Here is a 12,876-nt window from a genome sequence, read left to right as displayed (position 1 = left end):
TTTTGAAAAACAAATTATAGTCCCACTAAGCCCAAACCAGATGGGATGATGTATCACTGCAGAATGCTGTGGTAGCCATGCTGGTTAAGTGTGCCTTGAATTCCAAATAAATCACAGACAGTCCCCAGCAAAGCACCCCCACACCATAACACCTCCTCCTCCATGCTTTACGGTGGGAAATACACATGTGGAGATCATCCGTTCACCCACACCGCATCTAACAAAGAAACAGCGGTTGGAACCAAAAATCTCCAATTTGAACTCCAGACTAAAGGACAAATTCCCACCGGTCTCATGTCCATTGCTTGTGTTTCTTGGCCCAAGCAAGTCTCTTCTTGTTAATGGTGTCCTTTAGTAGTGTTTTCTTTGCAGCAATTCGACCATGAAGGCCTGATTCAAACAGTCTCCTCTGAACAGTCGATGTTGGGATGTGTCTGTTACTTGAACTCTGTGAAGCATTTATTTGGGCTGCAATTTCTGAGGCTGGTAACTCTAATGAACTTATCCTCTGCAGCAGAGGTAACTCTGGGTCTTCCTTTCCTGTGGCGGTCTTCATGAGAGCCAGTTCCGTCATAACGCTTGATGGTTTTTGCGACTGCACTTGAAGAAACGTTCAAAGTTCTTGACATTTTCCATAGTGTCTGAAAAAAAGATGGACTGTCGTTTCTCTTTGCTTATTTGAGCTGTTCTTGCCATAATATGAACATGTTCTTTTACCAAATAGGGCTATCTTCTGTATATCCCCCTACCTTGTCACAACACAACTGATTGGCTCAAACGCGTTAAGAAGGAAAAACATTCCACAAATGAACTTAAATTAAAACACAAATTAACAAGGCACACCTGTTAATTGAAATACATTACAGGTGACTACCTCATGAAGCTGGTTGAGCGAATGCCAAGAGTATGCAAAGCTGTCAACAAGACAAAGGGAGGCTATTTGAAGAATCTCAAATATAAAGTTTATTTTGATTTGGTTAACACTTTTTTGGTTACTACATGACCCCATATGTGTTATTTCATAGTTCTGATGTTTTCACTATTATTCTACAATGTAGAAAATAGTAAAAATAAAGAAAAACCCTTGCATAAGTAGGTGTTCTAAAACTTTTGACAGATAGTGTACTCTGTTTCACGAAAACATGGCTCTCTCTGTATATTCTGTCTGAGCCCGTTCAGCCAGTTGGGTTCTCAGTTCATCGCAAAGACAGGAATAATGTCTCTCCGGGAAGAAGAAGGGCAGGGGTGTACAGTATGTTTCATGATTAACTACTCTACTCATGGTGTGATTGTGATAACATACAGGGACTCAAGTCCTTTTGTTCACCCGACCTAGAATACCTCACAATCAAATGCTGTCCGTATTACCTCCCAAGAGAATTCTCTTTGGTTATAGTCACCGCCGTGTATTTTCCCCCTCAAGCCGATACCACGACAGCCCTCAAAGAACTTTATGCAAACTGGACTTTATGCATACTGGAAACTACATATCCTGAGGCCGCATTTATTGGAGCTGGAGATTTTAACAAAGCAAATTTTTGGAAAACGTTACCAAAGATTTATCAACACATTGACTGTAGTACATGTGCTGCTAAAACACTCAACCACTGCTACTCCAACGTCCGGGATGCTTACAAGTCCCTCCCCCACCCTCCCTTTGGCAAATGATTATGACTCGATTTATCTCCTCCCTTCCTAAAGGCAGAAACTCAAACAGGAAGTACCTGTGCTAAGGACTATTCAACGCTGGTCTGACCAATCGGAATTCACACTTCAAAATATGTTCCGGGTAGCCTCATAGAACAACATAGATGAACATACTGATACGGTGACTGAGTTTATCAGGAAGTGTAAAGGAGATGTTGTACCCACTGTGACTATTAAAACCTACCTAACCAGAAACCGTGGATAGAAGGCAGCATTAGTGCAAAACTGAAAGCGCGAACCATCGCATTTAACCATGGCAAGGTGACTGGGAATATGGCCGAATACAAACTGTAGTTATTCCCTTCGCAAGGCAATCAAACAGGCAAAACGTCAGTACAGAGACAAAGTGGAGTTGCATTTCAACGGCTCAGACATGAGACGTATGTGGCAGGGTCTATAGACAATCATGGACTACAAAGGGAAAACCAGCCACATCGAGGACACCAACGTCTTGCTTCCGGACAAGCTAAACACCTTCTTCGCCCGCTTTGAGGATAACACAGTGCAACCAATGCGGCCCGCTACAAAGGACTGTGGGCTCTCCTTCTCCGTGGCTGACGTGAGAAAGACATTTAATGTGTCAACCCTCGCAAGGCTGCCGGCCCAGACGGCCTCCCTAGCCGCGTCCTCAGAGCATGTGCAGACCAGCTGGCTGGAGTGTTTACGGACATATTCAATCTCTCCCTATCCCAGTCTGTTGTCCCTACATTCTTCAAGATGTCCACCATTGTTCCTGTACCCAAGAAAGCAAAGGTAACTGAACGAGTGCTATCGTCCCATAGCACTCACTTCTGTCATTATGAAGTGCTTTGAGAGACTAGTCAAGGATCATATCACCTCTACCTTACCTGACACCTTAGACCCACTTCAATTTGCTTTCCACCCCAACAGATCCACAGACGATGCAATCACCATCACACTGCTCTATCCTATCTGGACAAGAGGAATACTTATGTAAGAATGCTGTTCATTGACTATAGCTCAGCATTCAACACCATAGCACCCTCCAAGTTCATCATTAAACTCCAGGCCCTGTGTCTGAACCCCTGACTTCCTGATGGGCCGCCCCCAGGTGGTGAAGGTAGGAAACAACACCTCCACTTCGCTGATCCTCAATACTGTGGCCTAACAAGGATGCGTGCTCAGCCCCCTCCTGTACTCCCTATTTACCCATGACTGCGTGGCCATGCACGCCTCCAACTCAATCATCAATTTTGCAGACACCACAACAGTAGTAAGCTTGATTACCAACAATGACAAGACAGCCTACAGGGAGGAGGTGAGGGCACTGGGAGAGTGGTGCCAGGACAATAACCTCTCAACAAACGTCAACAAAACAAAGTAGCTGATCATGGAATTCAGGAAATAACCGAGGGAGAACCTCCCTATCCACATCGACGGAACCGCAGTGGAAAAGGAGGAAAGTTCCTCGGTGTACACATCACTGATAAACTGTAATGGTCCACCCACACAGACAGTGTGGTGAACAAGGTGCAACAGAGCTTCTTCAACCTAAGGAGGCTGAAGAAATTTGGCTTGGCACCTAAAACCCTCACAAACCTTTACAGATGCACAATTGAGAGCATCCTGTCAGGCCGTATCACCGCCTGGTACAGCAACTGCACTGCCCACGACCGCAGGGCTCTCCAGAGGGTGGTGCGGCCCAACGCATCATCGGGGGCAAACTACCTGCCCTCCAGGACACCTACAGCCCCCGATGTCACAGGAAGGCCAAAAAGATCATCAAGCACAACAACTACCTGAGCCACTGCCTGTTAACCCCGATATCATCCAGAAGGAGAGGTCAGCACAGGTGCATCAAAGCTGGGGCCAAGAGACTGAAAAACAGCATCTATCTCAAGGCTGTCAGACTCTTAAATAGCTATCGTTAGGATCATCACTTTATTTTAAGAATGTGATATGTCAGAATAATAGAAGAGAGAATGATTTATTTCAGCTTTTATTTCTTTCATTACATTCCCAGTGGGTCAGAAGTGTACATACACTCAATTAGTATTGGTAGCATTGCCTTTAAAATTGTTTAACTTGGGTCAAACGTTTTGGGTAGCCTTCCACAAGCTTCCCACAATAAGATGGGTGGATTTTGGCCCATTCCTCCTGTTGTAGCTGGTGTAACTGAGTCAGGTTTGTAGGCATCCTTGCTCGCACACGCTTTTTCAGTTCTGCCCACACATCTACTGTGGGATTGAGGTCAGGGCTTTGTGATGGCCACTAAAATACCTTGACTTTGTTGTCCTTAAGCCATTTTGCCGCAACTTTGGAAGTATGCTTGGGGTCATTGTCCATTTGGAATACCCATTTGCGACCAAGCTTTAACTTCCTGACTGATGTCTTGAGATGTTGCTTCAATATATCCACAACATTTTTCTTCCTCATGATGCCATCTATTTTGTGAAGTGCACCAGTCCCTACTGCAGCAAAGCACCCCCACAACATGATCCTGTCACCCCCCGTGCTTCACGTTGGGATGGTGTTCTTTGGCTTGCAAGCGTCCCCCTTTTTCTTCCAAACATAACGATGGTCATTATGGCCAAACTGGTCTTTTTTCGTTTCATCAGACCAGAGGACATTTCTCCAAAAAGTACAATCTTTGTCCCCATGTGCAGTTGCAAACCATAGTCTGGCTTTTTTATGGCAGTTTTGGAGCAGTGGCTTCTTCCTTGCTGAGCAGCCTTTCAGGTTATGTCTAAATAGGACTCGTTTTACTGTGGATATAGATACTTTTGTGCCTGTTTCCTCCAGCATCCTCACAAGGTCATTTGCTGTTGTTCTGGGATTGATTTGCACTTTTCGCACCAAAGTACGTTCATCTCTAGGAGACAGAACGCGTCTCTTCCCTGAGCGGTATGACGGCTGCGTGGTCCCATGGTTTTTATACTTGCGTATTGTTGTCTGTACAGATGAATGTGGTACCTTCAGGCATTTGGAAATTGCTCCCAAGGATGAACCAGACTTGTGGAGATCTACAATTTCTGATCTACAATTTCTTTTCTGAGGTCTTGGCTGATTTCTTTTGATTTTCCCGTGATCAAGCAAAGAGGCACTGAGTTTGAAGGTAGGCCTTGAAATACATCCACCGGTACACTTCCAATTGACTCAAATTATGTCCATTAGCCTATCAGAAGCCATGACATCATTTCCTGGAATATCCCAAGCTGTTTAAAGGCACAGTCAACTTAGTGTATGTAAACTTTTGACCCACTGGAATTGTGATGCAGTGAAATAATCTGTCTGTAAACAATTGTTGGAAAAATTACTTGTGTCATGCACAAAGTAGATGTCCTAACCGACTTGCCAAAACTATAGTTTGTTAACAAGACGTTTGTGGAGTGGTTGAAAAACGAGTTTTAATAACTCCAACCTAAGTGTATGTAAACTTCCGACTTCAACTGTATATATACTGTATTCTGTCCTATTCCACTGTATCTTAGTCTATGCCGCTCTGACATTGCTCGTCCTCATATTTATATATTCTTAATTCCATTCATGTAAATTGAAATGTATTGTTAGATGTTACTTGTTAGATATTACTGCACTGTTTGAACTAGAAACATATGCATTTCACTACACCCGCAGTAACATCTGCTGAACACGTGTACTGTATGTGACAAATTAAAGTATATTTGATTTGATTTGATACCAGCTTATGCTGGTGATGCTGGTGACCAAGCTGGTCTATGCTGGTCCAGCATAGTCTAGCTGCTGGTCTGACCACTCCCATCATTATCATATTTCCCAGCATGCTCTATTGTAGTTGTTTGTTTTAATGTCATTTTTGTTTGTTGTGTTTTTGCAGGTACATTGATTGATTAATTAATCAAATGCTAAACAAAGATAAATAACATACATTTTTCTAAACTAATCCATTCTGCTAGTTTGACTTATTGCACCCGTTATTGAAATGTTTGTTCCATTTTAAATGGTTTGGGTAGTCCATATGATTCTATGTTGGTCACCAGTGTCCATGGCTGATCCCCAGCAAAACACAGAGAAGGGTGGTAACCAAGAAGAAACACTGTGGTCTGGTTACTACGGTAACACAGCGAAGGCTGGTCACCAGCAAAAGCACAGAGAATGCCGGTCAACAGCAAAACACAATGCCATGAAAGCACAGCGAAGGCTGGTCATCACGAAGGCACCACGGAAACACAGCAAAGGCTGGTCACCAGCAACTATGCTGGACCAGCCTATGTCGGTATACTGTATGCTGGCTTTTTCAGCAGGGATGTTCAAAACTAGGCCTTGATATTTGATACTAATTTACTTCTCTTTTTGAATTGGCAGTGCTGCACACTTGACCTGGATGGTTTTAATAACTTGCACTTTGCTTTGGGGGTGTTGTCCTGGCATGGCGTTGTTATTCTATTGTGCATGACCAATTCCATTGTATTATCTTCTTAACAATATGAATCAGAGTTCAGTTTATTGGGAACGGATCTCCCTATTGGCCAGCCTAGGCCTCTCTTTGAGGAAGATAATCAGATAATGAACAACACAAGTCCCGGCAACCTGAATTCAAGCAGACAGAACACAAGATATGGGTCGGTCACATCTTTGCTCTAAGAGGCTACTGTTGATTTGTCATTTTGGCTTCTACCCCCTAGATCCATTCTAGTGTTAAATGACCTGTCCGAAGCGAAGCGTTCAGCAAGGAAGGGCACATTGGAAAACAAAAGTGAAAGGTTGTGAGGTTGCAAGATGAGGCAGATGGTGGAATGAGGCCCTGTAAATGTATTTATATATTTTAGTAAAACTTCAGCTAGGCAGTGTTGACTTGTAAAGATGGCAATGTCTCTGGCTTATGTTTGTATTATTTTGAACATAGCCTTACGTTGGAGGTTGATCCACTCAGTGATATATGAGCAAATGTATTCAAAACATGCACGTATGCACACAAATGCACGTATCCACTTGCTGCTGCCAACATATACAGAAATTCCTTGTAATGTCCTGCCAACAAGATACGATTTGAGTGACAATCCATCACTTTAGTTCATAGTATTTACAAATAACTTACTAGCAGTTACTTTGCCAAAATCTCCACCAACAAAATCCACCTCCACCAACAAAATCCACCTCCACCAGCACGTTTGACAGGAAATAAGAATTACAAGTCATGCATTTCTGAAAATGACAATTAAAATGTTGTCTTTTAAAAACATAAGAAAACAAAATTGACTTGATCATAATTCAGCATTTCTGACGAATCAACAAACTAGATGAGCCAAACTCAGCCTAGGCCTGCAGAGCTACGTACAGCAGGTGGTTCACATAGCTTTAAGCAGAACTCTACATCCCAAAGATTGCATTTGTTTGTGCCAGGTAGAATTGGAAGTTGGTTATTGAGGTTTCCCAAGATACAGAGACTGTGTGCAGAGATTAATAAGAAGCCTATTCTCTTATCGTCTCTCCAACACCGCAGCGTGCCAGCTTATTCCCCAGATTTGATTACTCGGAGTTTACATTTGCCTCTCTCCTGTTTGCCTCTCCTGTGTGTCATCAACCTGCCGTCATGTGGTCGAGAGTAGCATACGCGTGTGGAATGAGTGATGTGAAGTATAGAATGCCAAGTGAAGAGAGAGAACGGTCCAGGTAAATAACTGGGATCAGAAGTGGCAACGTGGGAAGAGATATCCGAGGACAGGTTCATTGTAATGGTTGAAATGGAATAAAGAGAAAGCTATTAAACACATGCTTTGATACTATTTCATTCATTTTTTTTGCCATTACAATGAACTTGTCCTCTGATATCTTTCTATTACCTATTTAAAAGATGATATGTACGGTGTCCATATTAGTACACACGCCCGTTGAGTGTTGGAAGCAATGTCATCTTATCTGTGGTTTCGATTGGAGGAGGTGAAATGCGGCCAATGCAATTCGACTCGTGCTGGCTGTCTGAGCTGTGAGCTCAGGCTCATTGTACACAGTACAGTCAACACTCTAACCATCTGTTTGTTTATTTTGAAGTTCATGCTGCTCGTAACGGAGACCCAGATTGTTCAACGGTAAACAGTGTGTAGGGTCTCATCTTCTTCCTGTTACAAAACGTCCTAGTTGTTTCACTATTACAGTAACTACATTTTTAACTACATTCAAAATCACATTGTTCATTTTGCAGATAACTAACGTTATGCAGTGGGTATAGAGTACAAAGCTACATCAATGTACTGTATGTTCATCTCATTTGGAATTGAGTTCTGCTATTACAGACTGCATTTTTTGCAGCTGGCCTGTATCTACAGTTCGACTAGGGGTGGACCTGGAAAGTCGAACTATATAACCAAATAAATCCTGGTCGGATTATTTAGATTACTGGACACTCATCTGTAAAAACAATAACATAAATCCATTTCAATATGTATCAGGGGGACAGGTAAGCTTTCGGAATGGAACCCCCCTTTCCCCTCTCCCCTCCTAATCCGGCCCCTCGCCCCAACCAAGCTAGGAATTAATTAACGAACCAACGCCTGTTTGCATACATATCCATGTCATTACCGAACAACAAATAGAAAAGAGGCGTACAAACACGGCTAATCGGTGTGGGGGCGTTCATTTAAACAGTAGTCTCTCTCCGAGTGCAGTGTTTACCCTCGGTGAGTGCGCTAAGCTAGGAACCCAGGGAAGGGTGGATAGAACACATTCCGTTAAAGGGAGTCAGGGTGGGGTGGGGGGTGTAGGGGCTCGATGCTCGGCTTGGGGAGAGCGTGAGGGAATATGGGAGGGAGGGTAGGGGAGGGGGGTTCTGGATCCTAATAAGCAGTCCCCATGTGCCTTGCCAAGGAATCATCCTAATCAGTTTTGTATCCCGCTGCCCTGAAATGAACTGGGCCAGACAGGGAGGTGCTAGTTGTTGGATGTGGCTATGGAGGATATGTGGAGTGGAAACGCACCACTGTGTCGTGTCTTCCCTAATTGTCTGAATGTGCCAATGTATGCAGAGTACGTGCTAATTAGAGCCCTTTGACATTAGCCACAGCTTTGGCTGCATCACGGGGACGGGGAAGGTTCCAACAGGCTCATTAATTGACTATTATGATCGGGTTCAGAGTGCTTGGTTGGGTTCCACAGCGCCACGCATATATGAGTTGTTTATGGTTGGAAATGTGGCCGGTGCCACTATCGTGCAATGGTGCTGCATCGATGGAGGTGTTTCCAACTCGGTTGTGTTAGGATGGTGGCCATTGTTTTGGCTGAACTTCTGTCGGATTAGGATCACGAAGCCTGGATTTCCAAAGTTTGCACAACACACTATCTGGAACCTGCTGTGTGGGTCAGTTCGTAGAGCAAGGCACTTGCAACGCTGGGGGTCATGGGTTTGATTCCCGTTGGGGCCACCCATACGTAAATTGTGTTGATGTATGACTGTGTCGCTTTGGATAAAAACGGTCTGCTAAATGGCATATGCATGGTACTGCTATTATATCCTTTGCTTTGAGTGTCAATTGTTCCACCTTTTTCTCAGAGCCAATGACTGCCTTAGAAGTCTGTATACTGTAGTGAAACGCATGTCACATGTCGATGAGTTCTGGGCTGAAGGAAACCTACGTATGTTAGAAGTAATAACATTTCATTATCATGTATTTCCAGAGGACCCAGAATACTACGGACACACTGCAGGACCTGACAGGGAGGAACATGACAGACTTCCTCTTGAAGACGTATGAGAAAGCAGGCAGAAAAAGGTACTTTCAACTCTGTGCTCGGTAGCACTTATATAACTTTCAATGTTCATACATAATGCCAACAATGTGACCGAAGTTGTTATCTAAGATAGCGTGTAATGTCAAGTTCTAAGTCCCACTAATTATACCTCATGAGTCAAGAGTCAAATTAAATGGTACTGTGTGTTGTTTGTGTATGTGTGTGTCTGCATGTGTGAATTTATTTGTGTGTTTGTGTGTCCATGCTTGTTCATATCTTATTCATTTGCACTCTGATCTTTGCCCGCACCCCTGCCACCACTACCCACCACTCAAGGTACGGAGGGATTTCCGTTGGAGGAGTTAACTCCCAAGTCAGGATGACTGAACCGGAAATTGAAGCTGTAATCAGGGATTTGAAAAGCCTATTCAATTCCCCCCAGGTATGCTATGGATATTGGGATAGTGGTGGCCTTACTGCCAGCTGTGGAACACATTGATTTAATATCTTCCCGTGTGGGAGGATAAAGGTACGTTTGCGGTGGGTGAAAGCCAGAAGGGATCTATGGAGATCTCAATTCACAGAGGTGCTTGTAATGTTGTTTATCTACATGCAATTATGCATGGACGTAAGAAACCAATCACTAACACTAAGCTTGTGCTCTTTCTGAAACATGAGATCGAATCTGCTTGAGTGACTCTTGAATTTCAGACTCTTGAATTTCAATACATTACCTTCAAATCAAACTGGAAGGAAAGTTAAAAACCCAGATAGACTTTTGGGTGTCCATGGAAACTGGGTATGATTGTCTCAGATGCATCTAATATATTTACCTCTTCCTCTTTTTCTCCTCAACACATTCAAACAAGTGTAAACACACCCCTCCTGTCTGTCTGTCTGTCTGTCTGTCTGTCTGTCTGTCTGTCTGTCTGTCTGTCTGTCTGTCTGTCTGTCTGTCTGTCTGTCTGTCTGTCTGTCTGTCTGTCTGTCTGTCTGTCTGTCTGTCTGTCTGTCTGTCTGTCTGTCTGTCTGTCTGTCTGTCTGTGTCTGTCTGACACACACACACACACACACACACACACACACACACACACACACACACACACACACACACACACACACACACACACACACACACACACACACACACACACACACATACACACTCATTAAATGTTCAAAAGTGTAGGCGGTACGGACCTCAAATATTTAAAAAAATAAAAAAGGCAAATGAAGTCATACAATCAAGATCAGTGTTACTCTCCCTTGGGTGTCTTAACCATCCTTCTCCAGGGCACTTCTCCAGGCTCCGGATTCTCCACACTAACATGACTTTGATTCACAGCCGCAGTGATGATGTAACTCTAATGGCTGAACATCAGCCGATCCCAGCTCTGTGCCTTTCCCTTTTTAAAGTGGGATATGTCTGGCTCGCTGACCCTGGTCAAAATAAGTGCACTACAAAGTGAATAGAGTGCCATTTGGGACACAACCTGTGTCTGCTGGGGTTGCAGACAGAGAAAGAACAGTAGTATACAGTGTACTCCAGCAGTGGAATCTCCTCAGAGGAGGAAGGGGAGGACCTTTCTTCTTAGTGAAGTTCTTAAAAATAGTGAAAAAGTTATCCTTTTTAGATAAAACTATACGAAATATATTCACATGTCACCAAATAATTGATTCAAACACACTGTTTTGCAATGAAGGTCTACAGTAGCCTCAACAGCACTCTGTAGAGTGGCACCATGATGTAGCCAGAGTTCAGCTAGTTTCTGTCCTCCTCTTGGTACATTGACAATAATACAAAACCTAGGAGGCTTGTGGTTCTCACCCCCTTCCATAAACATACACAATAATTATGACAACCTCTGGAGGAGGTTCTCCAACCTATCAGAACTCTTACAGCATGAACTGATAGGTTGCCCACCCAATCAAAATATCAGAGAATGAATCTAGTACTGAAAGCATAAGCTACAGCTAGCTAGCACTGCAGTGCATAAAATGTGGTGAGTAGTTGACTCAAAAAGGGAAAGACAATAGTTGAACAGTTTTGAACAAATTAGACGCAAGAGAGAAAGCGAGATTTTGTTGTATTTTTTTTTCACTCCCGCTTTTGCTTATTTAGCTATCACATGCATCTAAAGTTCAAGTTCAGCAGTGTTGCTACTCTCCCTAGGAGTGGCCATCCTGCAAAGATGACTGCAAGAGCACAGCGCAGAATGCTCAATGAGGTTAAGAAGAATCTTCGAGTTTCAGCTAAAGACTTACAGAAATCTCTGGAACATGCTAACATCTCAGCTGACAATTCTACCATACGTAAAACACTAAACAAGAATGGTGTTCATGGGAGGACACCATGGAAGAAGCCACTGCTGTCCAAAAAAAACATTGCTGCACGTCTGAAGTTCGCAAAAGAGCACCTGGATATTCCACAGCACTACTGGCAAAATATTCTGTGGACAGATGAAACTAAAGTTGAGTTGTTTGGAAGGAACACACAATACAAAGCCATAGCACAGTAAATTCAAATCCTCATCCCAGCTATAAAGTATGGTGGAGGGAGCATCATGGTGTGGGGCTGCTTTGCTGCCTCAGGGCCTGGACAACTTGCTATTATCGACGGAAAAATGAATTCCCAAATTTATCAAGACATTTTTCTGAAAAATGTAAAGCTATCTGTCCGCCAATTGAAGCTCAACAAAAGTTGGGTGATGCAACAGGACAATAACCCAAAACACAGAAGTAAATCAACAACAGAATGGCTTCAACAGAAGAAAATACGCCTTCTGGAGTGGCCCACTCAAAGTCCTGACCTCAACCCGATTGAGATGCTGTGGCATGACCTCAAGAGTACAGTTCACACCAGACATCCCAAAAATATTGCTGAACTGAAACAGTTTTGTAAAGAGGAATGGTCCAAAATTCCTCCTGACCGATGCACAGGTCTGATCCGCAACTACAGAAAATGTTTGGTTGAGGTTATTACTGCCAAAGGAGGTTCAACCAATTAAATCCAAGGGATCACATACATTTCCTACCCTGCACTGTGAATGTTTACACTGTGTGTTCAATAAAGACATGAACACGTATAATTGTTTGTGTGTTATTAGTTTAAGCAGACTGTGTTTGTCTATTGTTGTGACTTAGATGAAGATCAGATCAAATTTTATGACCAATTTATGCAGAAATCCAGGTAATTCCAAAGGGTTCACATACTTTTTCTTGCCACTGTACAGGGGGTGCCGGTACAGTGTCAATGTGCGTGGCACAAGTTAGTTGAGGTAATTGAGGTAATATGTACATGTAGGTAGAGTTAAAGTGACTGCATAGATAATAAACAGAGAGTAGCAGCGTAAAAAGAGGGGGGGGGGGGGGCAATGCAAATAGTCAGGGTAGCCATTTGATTAGCTGTTCAGGAGTCTTATGGCTTGGGGGAAGAAGCTGTTAAGCCTTTTGGCTTAGAAGCTGTTAAGCCGTCCTGGTTGGCAGGAAGCTTGGCCCCAGTGA

The 12,876-nt window shown here is 43.3% G+C and overlaps 1 protein-coding gene across 1 annotated transcript in view; it reads left to right on the top strand.

Annotated features, from left to right (window-relative positions):
* The window catches only part of LOC120048976 (phospholipid-transporting ATPase ABCA1-like), a 301,645-nt gene that overhangs the window by 191,390 nt on the left and 97,379 nt on the right, over positions 1-12,876 (top strand). Inside the window, exons 33-34 of the mRNA XM_038995238.1 lie at positions 9,319-9,413; positions 9,709-9,814. Of these exons, the coding sequence (XP_038851166.1) occupies positions 9,319-9,413; positions 9,709-9,814 (201 nt within the window). The remainder of the gene's footprint in view (positions 1-9,318; positions 9,414-9,708; positions 9,815-12,876) is intronic.

Source organism: Salvelinus namaycush, chromosome 6, assembly GCF_016432855.1.
Source record: "Salvelinus namaycush isolate Seneca chromosome 6, SaNama_1.0, whole genome shotgun sequence".
Taxonomy (NCBI): domain Eukaryota; kingdom Metazoa; phylum Chordata; class Actinopteri; order Salmoniformes; family Salmonidae; genus Salvelinus; species Salvelinus namaycush.
This window is presented reverse-complemented; position numbering and strand designations above follow the sequence as displayed.